Raw genomic sequence first — 21,514 nt, 5'->3', positions numbered from 1 at the left:
ATGTATCCTTGTGGGATCAGCAAGCAGTATGCAGGAATATCCTAGGTTTCAAAAGTGCCACGCTTTTTTCTTTTCCTCATTATTTTTATAATTTCATTCCATTTTTTCCCTTTAGTCTGCTTTTGAGAAGGCAATTGATAGTGTTACAGGGCCACCTCTCTGTGTTATAACCACAAGATCTGTCTTGAACAGTGATAGCTCAGTACGGAGCCATGTTATTTGTTATGTAAAGTTAGGAGCATTTTATTATGTGTGCATCACTATGACACTGAATTTTGTGGCATTTTATCAGTTTTCAACTCAGTATCCTAGGATTCTTTGGCCAGTTTTTGTGGTCAATCATCATCATCTTTACTACCATGGATACCTTTGGATTGCCAGCACAATCTTATGTGTTCACAGTCCTGCCTGTATTACGAATTCTATGTACATTGCCAGCAGGACATGAGCATCAATCTCTGGGGGATGCCACTCTAAAAACTGACCTTTTCTTTCTGACTGTTTGTTTCCTATCTTTTGACCAGCTACTTATCCATGAATTGACAGCAAACTCCTTCAGGATGAAATGAAAAGTGACCTAACAAAAATGTGAGCAGAAAACTTAATCCATCAGTTACTAAGATATTAATTCTCCTCTGCACTTCCTGAAGCAGCTGGGGTGAAAACTAAAGCAGTGATACTTGCAGAGTAGCTCAGCCTCATAATAATTCTGATCATCATCTTTGTGTGGCACTGTAACTCTTAGAAGAAAAGCCTAATTTTTGTGGTGTTTCCAACCTGTTTCTAGCATGAATTTTGAAGAAACCTTAGATAAATAAAATCTCGTGTACTCCAGAACAATCTGTATATGAATTCAGTATATACATTCCTACATTCTCTCTAGTATAGCATCCCAAATAATGGGCTACGAAAATGTTTGGAGACAATACTACAGCCTATATGGTGTCAATTTTACATTTCAATACATTTCACTATGGTCTCAATTTTCAAGTTTCCATATGCTTCTGAGTTTTTATTGGTCACTTCAAATTGTATGATGTGAAAGGAATTATGGCAAGGGGGTTTGGGGGCAAGGCAGCAGAGTATGAATGATCTGGGCATTATGGCAGCACAGAGAGGGGCCACTTGATTCCTGAAGCATGGGAACTGTTTGCTGTGCGTGTCAGCTGGATGTGAGTGTGGGAATCACTAGCTGTGAAATTCTTAATGACAGATAATGACACGAAGTGTTCAAGCAGAGCATGGTAACATCTTATTTCTGATCCAATAATAAACACTTCATGAAACTTTGGGCAAGTCGGGGGCATCATTTCAGAGACAAGCCTTCCATGGTGCTTTTAGGAAAGGACAGTGCCCAGTAACAACATTTTTTTTCCTCAACTTAAACTACTTGGAAATATTACAGAGAAATAGTTGTGTTTGCTAACTCAGTTCTGCTGGAAGAATGGACCTTGTAGCAAATTCCTTTGTTACAGAGTTGTGCAACGTAAGGCAACCTTCAAATAAGCATCTCAGAACAAATCCTTTTCACCTTTTCCATTGACTTGGATAGCAGCACTACTTGTGTAAGCAAAGTGGATGGGGCTGGATGTGCAGATTGAAGGACTCTGTAGGAGTAACTTGGAAGAAATTGGTTCTGGCTGTAATGTGAGCTGTGCTGACACAGCTGGCAGATAGCTTGGAATTGATGCTCTTGGAAAGAGATAGATCTTTGCCAGAAATATTAGTCTCAAGAAAAATGACATTTTTTTCCTATCATTGCTGTCAAATAGTGCTATAGTTTCTAAAGTGGATTTGGTAGAGATGCATGTTTCTGATATTTAATTTCAGAGAAGTAAAGGGTTTCTCAGTGACTGGGGGCCCAGCACACAATACTGGAAAATTCACTGGTGCATTCTTAATCCTAAAGAAATGTAAAGTCCCACTCTCTAAAACATTATGCAACTCCTTGGCCCCACCTACCTCTTACCTTTCAAAAGACCAGCCTCAAAGAGATTTTGCAAATACTTGTGTTTATCTGTCTTTGTACACTTGTCTGGTCCTCACCAGGGCTCTGAGGACACCACCTGTCCTTACTGGCCTGCCTGGCCTCCACTAGGAATTCCCCCCACAGGCACAGGACCCACCCCAGCCTGGAGCCATCAATCCCTGTTCCAGCAACACAGCATCTGGCCAGCCCCAGCCCCGTTGGATTGAAGCTGTTTGGATTTGCTGGATTCACCTTGGCTTTGGTCTGATCTCTGGAACAAATTACTTTGTTCGTTTAAAAACCAAACCAATATTTTAAAACTAATATTTCAAAACTAATATTTCTGGCAAAAAAATCAATCTGTTTTCAATGAGCCCCATGTAGATAAAGGCATCATGTCTGACAAGAAAAGGTGTGCACAGTCCAGTTCGTTACACAAACCAGAGGCAATGGCATTAACCACTTCTATTTGCCATACCTTTGTCATTCTATAGAGTTTTTTAAATTGCGCTGTCAAGAAAATACGAATGCAGGACAGGTGTAAGTGGTCAGAAATATTCACTACCATTTCACTTATGTGGATTTTGAGGGTCAAAGCTATGCATTTTTATCAGCCTTCTTATGATCTCTCAGCCCAAGTGAAGATCAATGCCTCAGAACAGGCAAGGGAGTGCATGCTGAAGTGTGTTGTTTCAAAGGAAATGGATGCTGCTGTTACTGCTAATGAGAATCTCTACTGGTGTAGAGAGTGTTCTTGATTTCATAATTCTTTGATTTTTAGCAAAGAAATTTAATATTTTAATTCTTTAATTTTTTTATCTAAGATATTATAGGATAGGGTATATCTTGTCTTTCTAGAGGTTTGCATGTGTGTACCCCACTACTCAATTCATCCATCTGATGGCCTTTAGGGACACAAAATGACAGGTTGAGGTGGAGTATTTTGGAGAAGCATCCTGATTCACCTCTGATATTAATGCTGGTCAATGTGAAGTGTTTTTGATGATCTGTGGATAGACATTTTATCTTGTCTGTTTTACTTCTGCCAGTATCTCAGGTGCTGATGCTTTCCATCCATCAACAGCTTTTCCTCTTTTGGAGGACACAAATAGATGTGCAGTATAGGGGTTGGTATTCACTAAAATTGATGTATTCTCAAAATCAAAAATAACTTGTTCTGAAAATTCAGATAGCTAACTTAGGAAGAAAAAATCAAGTTCCACATATTTAACTTCAGCATTGTTAATCAAGATGTTTGAAAGAAAATTAATATTTCCCCAGAAATTAAAAGCAAATCCAGTCTTTTTGAAAATCAGGGGGTTTTATTCATTTCAATTCCAAGGGACATGAAAGACTGGTAGAACTGACTGGAATTGGGCATAATGAGCACAAATTCTGAAATGCCTTTTCAGAGCAGTTTTGTTATCTTGCCATGTAGTTTCTCTGATATTTCAATAGACACTAGAGAAGACTGTCAATAATTCTGAATACTTCTAAATTATGATTTGAGGATGTTAAATTCTGACTATTTGCAGCTTTGCACATGAAAAAATTGAGCATCAAATAAAAGCATTGCTCCAGTAAAGTGGCAGAAGGTTTTTGTACAGAATGATGAATTATGTCCAATATTTAAAACTAATCTCTTTCATTACATTTGTCTCTCTTCACTTTGAAGTTCTTTTTTTTTTTCCCTCATGTTTCTGTCATTTTGGGGTAGAGAAAAAGACAGATACTATACTTGTGTCATAGAAAATTATTGCATGATTCAGTAACACCATACATAAAGGAACAGTAACTGACAGATGCATAGGAATTTCTGTGCCAGATCAGACTAATGGTGCACATAATTCAGTACCTTTTCTCCCAGGATTAGACAGTTCTAGATGTCTGTGCATCTGGAACTGATGGGTTTGGTCCTCAGCATTTAGGAAACCTGCTGCCAGCTCTGTGACAGTCGCTCTGCAGTGTCTGTCATTCAAGGAAAACACAGAACAGGCTTTTCAACAGAAACAGGCATTTATTTCACATTGCTGCTGGTTCTGGGACATGATGAGCCTGATGCACTCACTCTGCCCCTGACTGCTCCTGTGTACATGGAGCAGGAGCACACCCACCTTACCTTCAGCTTTGTAAGGTTCTCAGGGGGATCACTCCTCACTTTAATTAGCTAGCAGGGCATGCCAAAAGTTCTGGGCATCTAAAAGGCTTCTTTCTTTGCTTCTGTGCCCTCTCTGTCATTCTTCACATCAGGCATTTTGAGTTTGCTGATATATCCCAACCTTTGTTGCGCAGGATAATGGGCCACAGCTGCCAGGCACACTGTTCTGCTGGAGCTTTGAAATATGTTTAGATTTTTAATTAAAGGCACTGTTAATACCTCCTGTTTTCAGAAAGATGTCTAACGTGTAAAATAAGAAAAAAAATCAAATGGGAGGGGGCAAAAATGCAGTTGTGTCCTGTGGGACTCAGTCTCATTTGTCTCCCTGTAGTTTTTCCACATAACAGATGACAAGCACTTTTTGGTGTTGTCAGCTCAGAGAAGAGATGGCATTTTGTGAAGGCTGTCATTCTTTCATGCATAGTTTGAGGTAAAGAATGAGGTGTTTTGCAACACGTAGTCCCAATTTTGCCTTTAAATGTGTGCCAGACTGTGCTGTTGCCAATTCTGTAGAGAAAGTGAGCATGTGTAGGTGTGGGTGAGGGGGCAAATTTCATTTCAAGGGCTGGTCTCTGAGCAGTTTTCCAAGCTAAGCAATGTGAGCCTAATATTCTAATCCCAAGGGAATGCTTGACACTGCACGGTAAAATTGCTTATTAAATTACAATCAAGAAAAAAAATCAGGAGATAGACACTGTTCAGCTGGCAGCATGGAGGGGGAAAAAAGGCTGAATTCTAATTATTTGAATAGCAGGGTTAGTGCTATTTCACTACGTGGAAATAAAATTACATTGTCACTGATACCATTATTAATGTATGAGAAGATGCAGAAAAACAATTTGGTTCCTAACACCCCTTCTGCCCCTCCTACCCACCCCCAAAAAGAGAGAGAATAAAATACAAGCAAAATGGACTTGCATAGGGGCTTTCTAATATGGGCTGCTGTGACAGATTTCATTGCTGTAGTAGTACAGTGTAGATGATTTATAAATTACCTTAATTTGAAGGCGAGGCGTTGTGTAAACAGTATTGCATTTATTATTTTCTCAGTTAGATCAAAATGTAAAAAGGCATATCCAATATCAGTAGCACTGTTTATTACTCTAATCAGAAACAGGAAATATATTCTCAGCTACTCTAAACCTTATGTGTTCTTTTATTATGCATGAGCAGCTATTACTGCTGTTCAGTCATATATATCTCTTAAGGTAGTCACATTGCAAGTTCTGCCTTTTGAATGGCTTTCCAACAAATAAAACAACCTTTTTGCATAAAAAGGTATTCTGCAAACATAATTAAGTACTGAAATCTACATTTTTATGAACATAACATCTTCATACACAAGATGAATCCATTGGAAAAATTTTAGAGGTTTTGCTTCACTTTGTCATTAGAGCCAGCACAAAAGTATTTTATTTTACATTACAACACTGAACACATCTTGTGCCCTTGAATGTGAACTGCCTTGAATTTGGTTAAGATTCTGTTCTCCATTCTCATTTTCACACTCAATGAGCCACTACTGTTTCAGCCCAAAAGGGATCAGTCAGTAAAGCTGCATCATGAAACTGGTTGTAGAGTCTGATCAGATTTTTTAAAACTCATTTATATTTAGCCAGTAGTCACAAAGCTAGCTTCAAATGCTGCTCAAGATATGCCTTCCCTTTTGAGTATAATTTGGGAATACAAGATCAGATTTATGAAAAGGATACGGTTTAAAGACAGTTTTCCTCTTATGTTATTCATACTATGTTATAAACATTAAAAGAAAAATCTATAAATATCCAAATAACTCTTATTTTCATTTATAATTTGTGTTTTCCCTACAAGTAGGTATTTAATTATTAACATAAGAATTTTCATGAAAATTAAAAAAATAATGAATTATTAATAAAACTCTCCAGATTAGGAATCTGGCACATAGAAAATTTGTTGATTTATTAGTTTGTCTTGGTGAACAAAGTCTTACAGTAACTTAACCACCTAAGCTGGTAGACATTTTTTTAACCTGTCATCCTCTGAGATCTGATAAGATCTGAGACAAGGAAAGTATGGAAATTTTTTCTTCTGCATCCTCACTCAAATACTGGTGCTACACTCCAGGAAGTGTTTTAAATGGGGATAAAGCAAAAGGCACCAAGGGGGATTGCTTGGTAAGACAAGGTTCAGATGGTGAACTCCTGTGTTGGAACAAGTGCTGCTGATGAGGGAGGGTGTTAGGATTGTCAGGGCAGTGTCTTTTGTGATGTGGATCACCATGATTTTTGTTTAACTTTTAAAAACTGCATGTATCAGGTCCAAAGAAGGAGTTAAAATGCCTACCATGATCATGTGGCAGGCCAGGAAAATAATGTCCCCAAATACCTGCAGAAGCCAGGAAACTAAGGATAGAATTATATAAGTTAGAAATAAAGGACTAAACCCAAGCCAGTAAAAAGGATAAGGCCCATAACTTTCTGTTGTGAGGAGATCCTTTGAACTATACTCTGCAGTTAGACCCTAAAACTGTCTGTTTCTCAGAGGACACATCCTTTTGGTTGGACATTCCAGTGTAAGGTGTACATTTGGGGCATTGAATAGCTAATTTTTCCACTCCCTCAGGAAGCCTGTGTAGTGGTTTGGACTTTGTTTTCCCCCAGAGGATAAGAAAAGTGGTAGACCCCAAGGGGTGGAAACCCTTCGAAGTTTTGAAATTCTGTCCAATGAGCGCTCCTGCAAAAATGTAAACATACCACAACCAAACGGAAGAGAAGAGTTGTAGTTTGTGGTTAGAAGAAGTAGCCATGTTGTGAGCCACGAGAGGAAGGGGCTCTGAGCCCCTCGGGGCCTCTGGGCAACCCCCCAGCCCCAGCTGGGGCTACAGAGACTTGGAACAGTGTTAAGCTGGACTATGTGTCTGTAGCTGTGAGCTGGGGGATGTTTTCCATTGTGAGTGAGCAGAGACAGAGCAGAAGCGGCGGCAGCGTCCAGAGGTTATGGCTAAAAGCCAACTGATAAGACCTGAACCAGAGAAGCAACAGAAACAGCATGCAGCCAAGGAAGACTCAGAGCTGCGCAAGCCGAGGTAGAGAACCGGCAGCAGAGAACAGAACTAAGTTCTACAGAGAGAAAGCTTGGGGGTAAGGACTGCAAAACTCCCCTAAACCTCATTGGAGATCCCTCCAAAAATGGAGGGAGATGGACTCTTACTGATTAGAAGTCCTAAATGGGTAAAGGAACTAAGAAGCTCGGTCGTCCTGAGAGCTCAGCCAGGACAGAGTGTGGGAGGTTGCCCTTGAGGGCCCTCCCTTGCTGCAAGCTACAAAGAAGCTCGCAGCCTGAGACAGGGCACAGAGGCCCTGCAAGGAGCTTGAATCTCCTGGAGATACCAGACCATCACGAAGACCCCCTGTGTCTTCGTGATATGACGTGGTGAAACGACCTTGTCTGGGGTGACGAAGGCCACGGAAGACCCCTCGTTGGCGACGGGGCCGAGAGAGAGTTTGGATACCTCTCTTGTGAGTGCTGGCAGAGATCCAGCCATCAGCTGCTGCATGAGAAAAGGACAGATGACTGCTGCTCTGAAGAAGCTGCTGCCCTGAGAGACTGGAAGAGATCTGTCCTTCTTTCCCTCCTGGACTTTTATTTGGAGGGGAGAAGAGATCTGATCCATTGTAAATACTTATGTCATAGTAGAGATAGCTAAGGTTGTATATAATGTATTGTAGTATTTATTTGTACAGTCATTGTAATATATTCCCTTTCCCCCATTCTGAGTCTGGTTGTGTTTTGTCTGGAAGAACCCATCTCACATTGGGTTGAGATGTGGGAGGGGGATGGAGCTGGGGAATTGGATTTTGGGCTATCTCAAACCATGACTCGCATATCCAACCAAAACACCACTGCAACCAGACCACGAGATCAAATATCAAGTGTTCTTACCCAATTTCTTTAGAAGATATAAGCATTTCCTGGGGAAGAAACAAGAAATTAGCCTCGTCTTTCCTTGAGGAATGTCTTACCATGGCTCTCCTTTGTCACCCTGTTTCTTCATGCTAGTACCCAAAAAGCATTTGTAATTGCTTCCCAAGTAGAACAGCTGCACCAGGAAGGGACAAAGAGCATCACACCCTGATAAGGGCAGGCTCAGAGGTGGCAGCAGGGGTGGCATAAAGCCTTTTGCACCTCTGACCTGCCACAGGAGTGATCTGACCACCAGGTTAATGCATTAGGAAAAGGTGGGTAGTGGAGGTACTCAGGCAAAAAATACAGAATTACATTTACCTTCCTACTGCTAAAGTCAGTTTACCACAAGTGAGGAAGCAGAGGCTTTCAAAAAGCGGCTGCAAAAAAATGTAACATGGTACAAAGGACATCTTGGCTACTGTGATACAACATAAATGTTAACCATGCATTTTTTTGTCAGCAAGTGAGAGTCAAAGAGGAGCAGTTGGCTTAGTGACACATCACCACAGACACAGAGCTTGGCCTTTGAACAATTTATTGGTACAACAAACAGCTTCTCAGTCAGCCAGAGAGAGGCCTTAACAATTCAAGGACAATTTTTTATATATTCAAAGCAAATTGACAGAGATTTACATACTTGTTTTTAACTTTGGCTTCTCTTCAATTGCCAGACGTATGTTCTAGTTCGTTTCTTCTTTTGTTTCTGTCAGAAATACAATTATAACGCTGAGCAGAATCTGTTACTGCTTGTTGAAAGCAACTGCTGCTGAGCGAGCTCAGCTCTACTGACTGCCTCCTTCTACCATCTAGTGGCACTTTCAGCACACTGCTCTCACCCTCTGCTTGTTTTAAAGAGTTCAATGAGAATGATATTAAACATATACTTTTGAAAAGGGCAATGTTTCTGGAGAGGAAATACCTTTCTCTGAAATGGGAATGTAGTTTTCATACATAAATTATTACCGGAGAATAGAAGAGATTCAATGGTCTAAAGAATTCATGTCAGAGAAAAGGTGATTGATTTCCAGTCTGGTTTTTTTTTGAGATAGCACTTGGTTTTTTAGTTGAAAGCTGCAGAATGAAACCATTGAATATTCTAAAGAAACGCCTATTAGAAACCCAGTTGGTTTGCTATTTAGCTGGATATTTAAAGGGCACAGCAAGAATTAGAAGACATCACCAAATGTAAAGCTTAATAGAAAGCCTATTGTTTCCTATTTGATTACATAATATTATTAAGATCTTTCCACACACTTGGTTTGCTATTTAGCTGGATATTTGAAGGGCACAACAAGAATTAGAAAACATTTTCAAATGTAAAGCTTAATAGAAAGCCTATAGTTTCCTTTCTGATTACATAATAGTATTAAATCTTTCAGTGTTCCATTTTGCAGCAGATGCTTCTGTTTCATTCAAGGTAAAATTTTAAATGTCAATGAACTAGGAATTTCAGGCTTGGATGTTTTCAATAAAGAGTGAGTTCTGACTAATTATATGACTGAACAAACATGAATTATCTCAAATGCATTCTATTCTTTGAACTGAGGCTTGGTTTCTTTCACAAAATGCTGGTTTGGGTGAATTAGACTACAAATGAAACTAAATTTTTATCCGATTCTGAAAGAAGTTTATTTCTTCCTTTCCACTTGCAGCAAATTGACAAGGCAAATTGATAGAAGTCAGAACGTAGAATCTCAGCATCCAGGATATTTTTTTTTTTATTTTATTTTAAACATGACCCTATTCTGGTCACATTGACAAGCTTTCAACACGTTTTCCAGGGTGGAAAGATCCCCATAAGGTGGACTGCTCCTGAAGCCATAGCTTACCGCAAGTTCTCTTCGGCGAGCGACGCATGGAGCTACGGGATTGTCATGTGGGAGGTGATGTCCTACGGGGAGAGACCGTACTGGGAGATGTCAAACCAGGATGTAAGTAATGCCCAGAATCAATCTGCAAGTTGTTGAAATGTTCCTTGAAAGTTATTGTCGCTCCCTGAGCTGCTTTGCCGCCTCGTTCCCTTTCTGAGCTGGAATCTCAGCTTATTTAAGTCACCAATGTTCTGTCAGCTTCAATGAGACAGTTCATTTATGCAGCCTGAAGACTTGGCCCTCTCTAACTAAAAGCTTGACTAGCTTCCTACCATGGATTAAACACAGATTATGAAGAGTCATAGCCAACTTGCCAGGCTCTAATGCTGGTTATGTGTGGCTTTCATCCGAATCCCTGGGAATCTGCATCAGACAGGCAGGTTGATGTACTTTTCAGGTAAGCTGTAAATCAAAACTTAGGGGAACACTGGAACTATTCTGATGATGATGGTCCATTATGACCAGTACAGTCTGACAGTATCCTTCAATGGGTACACATAGTTAAATTCTAAAAGAACTAAGCTGCCATGAGAAATGTATTTGCCAATTCTCCTTTCTAAGAATTCAGCACATTCTTTTCACCTTAAGTCTACATATAGGCTTACAGTGCAGGACAACAGTCCTACTTCATATCTAAGTTATGTTTTCCTCTGACTTTTTTTTTCCAAAAGTGGTGGCCAAATAAGCCTTCACAATTAAAACAAAACAAAACAAAACAAGACATATTTATTTCTAGTAAAATTGAAGGCTTGTTCTAGAAAAAGAAGCATGAGAAAAGGGAAATGGTGGGGGGGTGTTCTCTACCACAGTTTAAATTTTCACAGATTCTCTTTTGTGATGGATCCCCATGACAAACTGGTATACTCAGTCTTCACACCAGCCATCAATCTCTGTGTCAAAATGAGTAATATCAGCCAACCCACCTTAACCTGTCTTACATATGTGTCTGGAATACCTCTGCATTGGTTCTGAAGAATTGACAAGCCTTTTCCCAGATGGCTGTTTTTATAATTCTTGCTAAGTTATTCAGCTCTGCAAGTCTGGTTGCTTGTTAAGGCTGATCAGTCATTTGGGGATAAGGATCTGAGAGAGATTTTCATTTAAAAAAATTAAGCCAGAGTGTGTTTCAGGAACAAAAGAAAAAAAAAACAACTGAACCCATCCAAAACAGAAAAAAACTAGCAGCCATGCAATAGCAGAGGGTGTTCTTCCTGAGGTGATCTTCCATCAGAAACAAAGCTGAACACAGCCATGGCTATATCAGCCCATTCATCAATAGTGTGCTGCTGCAAAACCTGATTACTCTGCATTGCATAGAGTGCACTTTGCGTCAAAATGCACACACAGCCTCAAATTTTGTGCCTTCCCTAACTAAGAGATGCAATGTTTCACTGGGAGCCTTCTTTTAATGGAAGACTGAACAAAACAAGAAGCTGGGAAAAGGAAATCACACAACAGCTGAGGTTGAGGGGCCCTTTGAGATGGCCAAGTCCAGCCCCTCTGCTCAAACAGGGTCAGCTGAAGCAGTTTGCTCAGGGCCATTTGTGACCAGATTTTGAGCATCTTCAGGGAAGAAGCCCATGAAACCAGAGATATTTCTGAGCAAAGTTGGCCCTTCCATAGTGCCTGGCTTCTGTGCAATGCCAGTGCTTCCAAACTGCAAGGTCACCTCTCCCTAACTCTGCCAGTCTGTTTTTCCAGCCACAGGTGATGGGCAGCTGGGAGTGGCTGCAGCTTGAGGAGGAGATAGGGAAGAAGATGCTTTGGTTTGAGTGGCCTGGTTTTGGTAGTGGGTTGGCTTCTCTGAGAAGCTGACAGAAGCATCCCCCATCTCCAGTGGAGTCAATGTCAGCTGGCTCCAAGGCAATCCACTGCTGGCCAAGGCTGAGCCCATCAGCAATGGTGGTAACACCCCTGGGATAACATATTTAAGAAGGGGATAAAGAAAACTGTGCTACTGCAGCCAAAGAGAGGAGTGAGAATACGAGAGAGGAACAGCTCTGCAATCACCAAGGTCAGTGCAGAAAGAGGGTCTGGAGCAGAGATTCCCCTGCAGCCCATGATGGAGACCGTGTTGAGGCAGCCTGTCGAGGCTCACCATGCAGCATAAATCTATCTGCAGCCTGTGCAGCACCCCATGCCAGACCAGGTGGATGCCCCAAGGAGGCTGTGACCTTGTAGGAAGCCCTCCCTAGAGCAGGCTTCTGGTAGGACCTGTGGCCCTTTGGAGAGATGAGCTCATGCTGGTGCAATTTTGCTGTCAGGACCTGTGACCCCACGGGGGACCCAGACTGCAGCAGGGGAAGAGCATGAAGAGTCCTCCCTCTGTGGAGGGAAGAGTGGCAGAAACATGTGATGAACTGACAAAACTCCCCTCTCCCTGTCCCCCAGTGCCGCTGGGGAGGAGGAGGCAGAGAAAATCAGGAGTAAAGTTAAGTCAGGGAAGAAGGGAGTGGTAGGGAGATGATGTTTTTAAGACATAGTTTTATTTCTCATTACCCTACTCTGATTTGATTGGCAACTACAAATTAAATCAGTTTTTCCCCAAGTTAAGTCTAGTTTGCCCATGAAGGTGACTGCTGAGTGATCCCTCCCTGCCCTTGTCTTGATCCACAAGCCTTTTGTTGTATTTCCTCTTCCTTGGACAGCTGAGGAGGGTGAGGGACAAAGCTGCTTTGGTGGGCACCTGGCATCCAGCAGGGTCAACCCCCCACAGGCATTGTATCCTCTTGACACCTGATCTTGTGCTGTAAACGGGGAATTTCAGTCTCTCTTCCAGTTGTGAGTGATTTAATCTGGTGTTGGGTCAACTCTCAGCAAGGAACCCAACTGCCATCACCTCTTTTATTTCTTTGTAATGGTAATCCTTCTCCTCACACCAGCACACCTCTTGGCTGTTACCACTAACTAGGAATGGGGGCAGAGGGAGACTTTCTGTCAAGTCTATTCATCCCCACTATTCACCTGCTGAGAAGAGGGTTGGAATGACTGGTAGGACCCTCATATAAAGTCCAAGTCACCAGGGACGAATAGTGCATAACACTGACCTTCATTCCAGCTGCCTCTCCCTTTCTTGGAAGCTGGCTTCAGCCTGTCTTCTTCCCCTCTATCAAACCCTATGATGTATTCAAGGCCATGCCAGCAGTGAGAATTCATAAAGTAAACTCTCAATTTAGAATATATTAAATAATCAGCTACAGTGTGAAGATAGCAACATTTAATTACTCCTACATCCAAAATAGAAGTATCTGCTAAAACAGAATAATGCTGCAGGCCCTGTGGATGCAGCTCATGCTAATGATGCCCACTCCTAGGGGCTTTCCCTGCAGTTCAGCAATTCCCAGCACAAAGGACTCCTTTCCTCCAGAGCCCTACCCACAGGCTTTTAGTGCCAGAATGTTAGCACAAAGGACTCCTTTCCTCCAGAGCCCTACCCACAGGCTTTTAGTGCCAGAATGTTAACAGTGGGCACCTGTGACCTTCTACATACATTTAGTGACTTAAAGTGTCATTAGGAAATTTCAAGTTATTAGACATACTGTAAAGCTTATTTTGCTGGATACTGGGACATTTCTTTTAGCACAATAAATTATCCTGAATTCACAGGAGCTTATTTTGCAGAAATAACAGGACTTTCAAAGGTCAGTGATACTGTACAGGTGGCAGGGAAAGTAACAGAGAGGGGCAAGCACTAAATGGATTCATAAAAGGCACAGTATGCAAACCGCAGTCAATAAGGTCTTGCATGAGTATAGTTCTGTTACCACAAAATGTCTGGTAACATTAAGATTACAACACCTACTGAGACTTGATCATAATAAAATTCTTACTTAGATAGCAATAAAATATTAATTGAATTGGGTGGGGGTTTGTAAATTAACAAAAGTTTTCCAAGTATGAACTCTGCAGAGCTGGGTCTGGTTTTCTGGGGGATTTTTTTTCACATACCATCTTACAAATCGCTGACCCTTCAGTCACAGCAATAAAATGGGGGGAGCCAGCCCAGGCAGCACAGAGCTCAAGCTGATATGAGGAGTGTTAAACTGATACCTGCCACCTAAATAAACCCAGTCTGATGCTCTGACACTGCAGTTGCTCACAGGTGTCCACTGGGTCCGTGCCAGCCAGAGCGACTCCACACCCTTGCAAATCCAGTGTTCTCCATTTACATTCCTCAGCAAGGATTTGGAAGCCGAACTTAAGGAAACTGAGTTGGAAAATGCTGCTCATAAAATTTTTAGTACCTCACACGGTGTAATGCAGAGGCTTAAAAACGTGACTAAGCTTGAGAAATGTTCTCGTGTAAGTAAATAACCATTTTATTATTGTGGTAAGTCACTTCTGACCTGTGTTGGTGCTGATTAATGCACTTCTTAGATGTGTGGCAGGCACCAGAGGTGTCCATTAATTAGGGCTGCTGCACAGTCTGTCGTGTCTTATTGCTTAATTAATAAACATTAGCCAAGATATTGAACTTTCCAATGAAACTAGTGTACTGATGAACAGATTGTGCTAAGAGCCTGGCTTGCTAATGCTTGTGTGAGGGAAGGAAGATTTATATTCCATGCATTTGGTTTGTAGAACAGCTGTGAGTGAAGTCTCCTGGGACACCTGTTAGAGCCACTCTATAAATCAGTGCATGTTGCAGAGCTACAGTATTCAAAAAGAAAAGGAAAAAAAAAGAATATTTAATGGATTGCAGTTGGTATGCAAGAAAACTACTGTAGCAAGAAGAATAAAACTCCTTACACGCCTGAAAGTTTCTCATAATAGTAAAAAAAAAAAAGCCTTACTCTAATATAATTCTTTCAACTTACAGATATCAAAACACTTGGCAGGTGCCTGGGATTGGCTCTGTACCATGAGGCAGGAGCAGCTGCCTCTCCCTTCTGGTAGATTTTTCAGATGTCACAGGACACAGGGACAATGTCCCTATGGATTCTCTTCTGTCTCAGTCTCATTAAAAAATCTGTCAGTTAACTTTTGAAAGCAAGAATCTATGTTACTGTTAATAATGAAAATATCAGGAAGATTACAGCTTTATTTTCAGGTGTCATTTTTGCCAATTTCCAATTATTTTGAAATTAAACATGCATAATTTTTCTGTAGAAGTCCATAAAATATTGTTCAAACTGTTTTGGATTTATGTCATATTTTTTATATTGTTCAGACAATCATAATTAACATTAAATATTAACTCTGTGGTCAAGCTTCACAACAATGTCTAACATCAAAAAAAATGATAAGAGGTATTGAACAGGCTCCAGTGTTTAATATCATCTGTATACAAAAATATTTAAAAAATGGTCCCCTTTATAGAAACAAAAGCCTAAGCATGAAAAAGCATGGAAATAATTAGCTACTTTAACCATAAAAAATACTCCCTTTCCTTAATAGTTGCTATTCCTCCCTTTGATACCCATCAAGTGTTTGCCACAAAACCAGAGCCAGAGAGCAGTGATCAGCGTTTTTGTTGTCAGAAACCAAGTTCCCGTTCCTGTTCTTCCATGTTGAAATAGGTGGGGCACTGATTTGCCATTGTGGAAAGGGTCACACCCATTGCTAAAGCTGCTGCTGTGTCCTCCTTGTAGATGCAGTTGTTTAGACCATGTCATGATTAATGTGGTGTTTCATCAATTTTAAATTAGCAAGGAAAAAACTCATTTCAAATGAGTGAACATGTATTGTCTTTAGATGTTATATAATATATAATGTTATATTACCAAGAAAAATTTAGTATTTCTTCCCTTTTAGATATGTGGATATCTAATTCTTCTGTTCAGAAAGATAGGTGCAGAGCAGAAGCTAAAATAAATATATAAAAACACAAATAAGGAACTAAAAAAATCTTCTTTTGAGACTTGATTCCCATTGCAGTACTATACAGTTATCACATCTTTACTCTGGCTTCTTAGACTCTAAAAATAATACTTGCCTCACAAGAGATACTAATGAGGCAATATTTGCAGTTTATTTTTTAAATGTGCTGCTATTAATGAGAAATTATAATTATCCCAGAACCAGCTGGCATTTCTCTTCATACTGAAATGTTCCTTTAGAACAAGAGAGGAAACAAAATGCACTGTAACTTCATTTTCAAAGATATGTTATAATAAAGTGTGTCAGAGAAAATATGCCTGGAAAATGATAGTTGGGTTTGGGTTTTTCCTGAATTATTTCAGAAAAAAAACTCATCAGCCCTCTATTGTTGTTTCCAGTAAATGCAATATGTCTCATAAAAGTAGAGCAGGTTTCCTGTTGCCTTAAAAACAACATACATTTCATAAATTCATCATTTGCAACAGGCACAGTTAAATGTAAAGGCATTTCTGGGCTGCCAAAGATTACTTCTTTAGTGACAAGTGTCAGCTCGGCTGTGTCCCTCACTGTCATGAGTACCTGTGTTTTATGAGGCCACTTTTGACAAACTGCTTGAGACACACTAATAATAAATGTAAAAATAAATGTGAATAAAATTTCATGCACGTGGGGTTGAATTTCACCCACCCCGAGTCTACAGGAGCATATTTGTCATTGGCAGGCAAGGTTTTGAGGCAAATATTTCCCTGGCAATCTGGTGGCACTGTTCCAGATTTTGGACAGTTGAAATAAATCCCAACAAGTAGCCAGAGAGGCAGATGGAAGGATCAGCGTATTGACACACCATTTACTGCTTGGTGTCACTTCTGGGGGTGCAAAGCCAGCCCTGCCTGCATGGATGTGACCTGTCAACACCCACAGGTGAAGCAAATTCAGAGATCCCTACAGCAAGAAATGCTGCCTTTGGAGTAGCCCGGACTTCCCAATGGGTCTAAAACTCACCCTGTGCAAATCCACGTTGCAAACACTTGTTTTTCATGCATAGGTGTTTTACAAGAGGGCTAAACACTACACAGGATCAAATCACCTAATTTTATAAAAGTCAAACAGCCAGCTGTGCACAGCCACAAAAGCCTTGTTCCATTATCTGCCATGCCATGGAGGGGAGCTAAGGTCCTAACATAGCTTCATTACTCTTATTTTATTTGCATAACGCTTGCAGCATAAGCATTAGGCATGGCTAAGCAGAGCCAACAGCATTAATTCAGAATTCAAGCAGAGAACGAGTATATATTCCAGGAAAATAAGATTGAATATATTGAAGCCAGAGCTAGTGCTGTAAAACATTGATTTGCTGTAAACAGTTTAATGTACCCCCTTCCAGCTGCATTAATATGTCTGCAGCATGTACATACATCTGTGTGGAAATGATGGATGTCTCCTTACAGCAGAGTGGGTATAAATGCAGTAGGTCTACTTCTCCTAAGTGCAGTGCCTTATTAGAAATATTTTGTACAATCATTTGTACATTAGAAAACATTTAGCATGGGTTGGAAGGGTTATGGATTGGTCTTATTCCTAGCTCTGTTTTTGGTCAACCACTTAGTAGCTTCCCATTCTTTTTTTATGCAAAAAATCCTGACTATGTAATTTGTATCATCATCCCCACTGCTACCACCACTCATTGCAGAATCTAGGGACCTTTTCTGTTGGTTTTTAAATCTTAAATGGAATGAATCCATGTAAGCTTTTATGAATCCATGAATTTTTCCATGGATCTTACCTACTTTTGCTACTTCCTGTCAGGCAGGGCTGCTACTCTTCTTTTCAGACAATGTGTTTTGCTACTTTAGTGTTCAGTGTTACTAAAAACAACCCTTCCTTCAACTCTGATCAATTGCAATTTTTCATACATGTGATTTTTCTGTGATATTAGACCCGTTTCCTTCCAAATCCTGACCAAACATGTTCCCTGCATCTGCTGAATCTGAATACCTTAAGGTATGCATTAATACCATAATTTTAGTAACTTTTGTTGAGTCATAAACACCTTGCACAACCCAGGTTTCTGAGGGAAGCTGTGCAAAATAATGTCGCTGTTAACTCGGTGTGTGGGACATTGCTTGAATTAATCAGACTTTAAGGGTCAGCAGAAACATGTCATCACCAAGTAAATTTGTCAGGTGTTTTAGTGCTTGATTGTATTGTGACATTGCCAGACACCAGCACTTTGTCAGGATGCAAATATTAGACCATGGTGGTAGCAGTGGCCACACCAGGTTAGTTTGTGGCCCTGTGACTCCCTTCAGTACAAAGTCAACCTGAAGTGGATGAAAATTATCTATTTGTTAGTTCTTTATTCTCCTCCTCCTTTTTTAGCTGTTTGAAGAGGGTGCCCAGAGAGCCTAAAAAAGTGCCTACTGTATTTCATATGCCTACAAAACATTTCGTGTCTGCTCTGGTCATGTTCCTGCCAGTCCTGATTCCCCAAGCGAGGCTCCAGCAATGCACAAAGTGAAGGTGGCTGTGCCATTAATTATTTATCATCACTGGTTTCTAATTGTCAGCTTCCCACTGTCCTTTCAGTATTTAATACTCAGTAATCACATGCACTGTATTTCTTTAGGTTATCCTGTCTATTGAAGAAGGCTACAGGCTTCCAGCTCCCATGGGTTGCCCAGCTTCTCTTCACCAACTAATGCTTCACTGCTGGCAAAAGGAGAGGAACCACCGTCCAAAATTCAGTGACATTGTCAGCTTCCTGGACAAATTGATCCGCAACCCAAGCACCCTTCACACCCTAGTGGAGGATGTACTTGTGTAAGACTCTTTTTGGTACCTTTTTATATATATATATATATATATATACCACAAGTGGCTATCATTATATGTTTTAGGTGGGAGAAAGCCACAAAGCCCTGGATTCACAAAGTTATAACTTTAAGTGCCTTTTAATGTTTGCATTATTGTTAATACACCATAAAGGGACTTTTTTTCTCAAGTCATGCAGATTATATTAGGTTTTGGGTTTTTTTATCTCTGTTTGTACACTGTCTATATCCATAATCTTTGTGAATCTCTTTGTTCCTGGTTTTTTTCTTTTTTTTTTGGTGTTTCTCCTATGTGCTTGCTTCCTCTTTGTAATTTTTTTTCTCTATTCAACAGCCTGTCTCTCCACCTAACAGTGCTCAAGCAATTTCTGAACTGCCTTGGAGTAATATCCTGCAGAAAGTAGTTGTGTCTTAGCTTGCTAAATCTTTATTTATCTGCAGAAGAATGGCAACAGTGACCAAATAAGAAATTGTGCTATTACTATTCCACAACAAATTTTTGATAGGGACTTGTTGGATTTAATGTCCATCCACTAGAGTTAGTGGCCTCTATGTGTATGAGCATATATATATATACATATATATGTATGACTTGCTACCTGTACCTGGGTCACTTTATTTAGCATCAGAGTAATGTATTTTTATCTCTTTTTATTTTACAACATTACTCGAGATCTAAAAAACGTATGCCTTATTGAACTATTATTGAGTTCAACTGCTTGGGAAGTCAAGGTTTTTTCCAGTAATTTGAGAATGCTTGATGCAGTCAATCTGAGTGATTATTGTGTTATGGGTAAATTAGAAGGTCAGCAGTTATTCTACAGAATTATACATAGAGTAATTCAGATTGGAAGGGATCTTGGTAGGTCTTTAATTGCAGTTTGTACCTAACAGTGTTCTCCTGTCCTTCAGTTTCTCCCTCTATCATTTTGATAGTACAAATGACAATCAGTGTACTTAATGTATTTGAATATGTGTGAGTGAAACTTGGGATGTTAAGACATTAGGCTCTCTTGCTTCCTACATTACACATAAGTCCTCTTCCATCAGTTAATGTTGGCTGGCTTTTTCTGTCTAAAATTTCGTTTTAAATAAATGCTATCTTTCTCCTAAAGGCTAACATGAAGCTTTTATAAACAGCAGTGTGCCTGTTTTCTGCATTATGTTCATACAGCTTCTCTACACAAAATGTAGGAAGTCTGTTGAAGTTGTGAAGTTGTACCAACTGTGGTACACAACAGAAGAATAGAAATAAATGCCCCAAAACTGGAATCCTTATTTTTTCCCCCATCTTTCTATTTCTGTTTATTGCAGATAAATATATGCCAGATATATGGAAAATATTAGGGGAAAGAACTCCAACAGAAATGTGACTAAATTAGCTCCTTCATTTTTTACTTGCTACTCTATATAATTCTGTGTAAAAGCAAAGATATAACATTTTGTTCTTTTTGCTGCTTTTAGGGTGAGTTTGAGCTTTTGAATGCTGTAATCAAAGTGTTCCTGTAGCATAATGGTATCACACTAAGGAGCCATTCGGGGGGGGGTGGGGTGGGGTGTGTAGATAAATGTAAAAATCCTCTCATGGTGTTCTAATTTTTTAAATTGCACTTCATGTTAAATTCTCCTTGTCCTCTACTTTGACGACTGCATTAACAAATTACTATAATCCTGAACACAGTGATGTGTAAAGAAACATTCTGTGGAAACAAAAATAAGAGCAGTGGGAGAGGCCTTTTCCTCAGCTTGTTACTGAGCTGCAGTTCTTTAACAAAATGTTCTGTTTAAGTAGTGTGACTTGGCAGACTGACATGATTTATAAGTTTTAGACAACAGGTTAAAGAAATCTTCAGTTCATATCTGACCTTTACAGCTCAGGCTCCTCTCTCATTCCTTCTGCCTTTCAGTAAAAACAATGTCTACCAGAGGAAATTGGGTGTCATATTTTGTACTGCTTTGGTAACCTTTGCGTTTTGTTTTTTACAGAATGCCAGATTCACCTGGTGAAGTTCCAGAATATCCTTTGTTTGTGTCAGTCAGTGACTGGCTGGACTCCATAAAAATGGGTCAGTATAAAAATAACTTCATGGCAGCAGGTTTCACAACTTTGGATATGGTCTCAAGAATGAATATTGAGTAAGTATGTAATCTATTATCCCTACAGTGACTAATCAATCTGAATTTGTTTGGATGCTGCAGTGACATAATTATTGTGAAGTATGGAGCAGGGCTTTCATTTCATTTCCTACCTCAACTAACAAAAGACAAATACAGATTTGTACCAAAACAACACAAGAGAAATATATGATGAAGAGACCCAGAACTAATAATTTCATTCTGTGACAACACCAAACATAACCAAAGGCCAGGCAGTGAGTGTGTTTCTTGGGGAATCAGTTTTGATCTAGATCACTGAAGTCAATGGCAAAAATCATTTCTTACTTTGTTATGGTTATCATCAAGTCCACGTCAGTCCTCATGAGGAAGTTGTTCCACACCTTGAGGCCCTTTTTCTACCATCTCTGATACCACTCAATTGTTTCTTTAATGAAAACCCTGCACCCACTATATAAGTGTTTGGGCAAACTATGGATTAATATGGTAGCATGCTGATAGGATCTATTTTACTTTCTATTCCCTTCGCATTAATTCCTAATCTTTTATTTGATGCTGGGACACTCTATATTAGTAATGGGGTCAGTTAAGATTCACCAGTTGTCCATGGGAGGTAAGGACTGGTTTTCTCCCGTGTGTGTCACTTCACATTCACCTACAGTGAATTTCAGCTGCTGCTTTATGGCACAGTCATTGTCTTCTAAGATCCTTCTAAAACTCTTCACAGGCAGTCCTTTCCCTTCCTACCCTGAACAATTTAGTCTCACCAGATGACTTTTCCACCTCTGTGCTCACCTGTTTTTCC

The 21,514-nt window shown here is 40.0% G+C and overlaps 1 protein-coding gene across 6 annotated transcripts in view; it reads left to right on the top strand.

Moving 5' to 3' along the window:
• EPHA6 (EPH receptor A6) overlaps window positions 1–21,514 on the top strand; it is a 455,633-nt gene that overhangs the window by 421,612 nt on the left and 12,507 nt on the right. For all 6 annotated transcript variants that reach the window (XM_032678076.1, XM_032678079.1, XM_032678074.1 and 3 more), the window contains 3 exons: window positions 9,854–10,003; window positions 18,390–18,583; window positions 20,581–20,730. In XM_032678076.1, the coding sequence (XP_032533967.1) occupies window positions 9,854–10,003; window positions 18,390–18,583; window positions 20,581–20,730 (494 nt within the window). The remainder of the gene's footprint in view (window positions 1–9,853; window positions 10,004–18,389; window positions 18,584–20,580; window positions 20,731–21,514) is intronic.

The sequence above is a fragment of the Chiroxiphia lanceolata genome, chromosome 2, assembly GCF_009829145.1.
Source record: "Chiroxiphia lanceolata isolate bChiLan1 chromosome 2, bChiLan1.pri, whole genome shotgun sequence".
In the NCBI taxonomy this organism is placed as follows: domain Eukaryota; kingdom Metazoa; phylum Chordata; class Aves; order Passeriformes; family Pipridae; genus Chiroxiphia; species Chiroxiphia lanceolata.
This window is presented reverse-complemented; position numbering and strand designations above follow the sequence as displayed.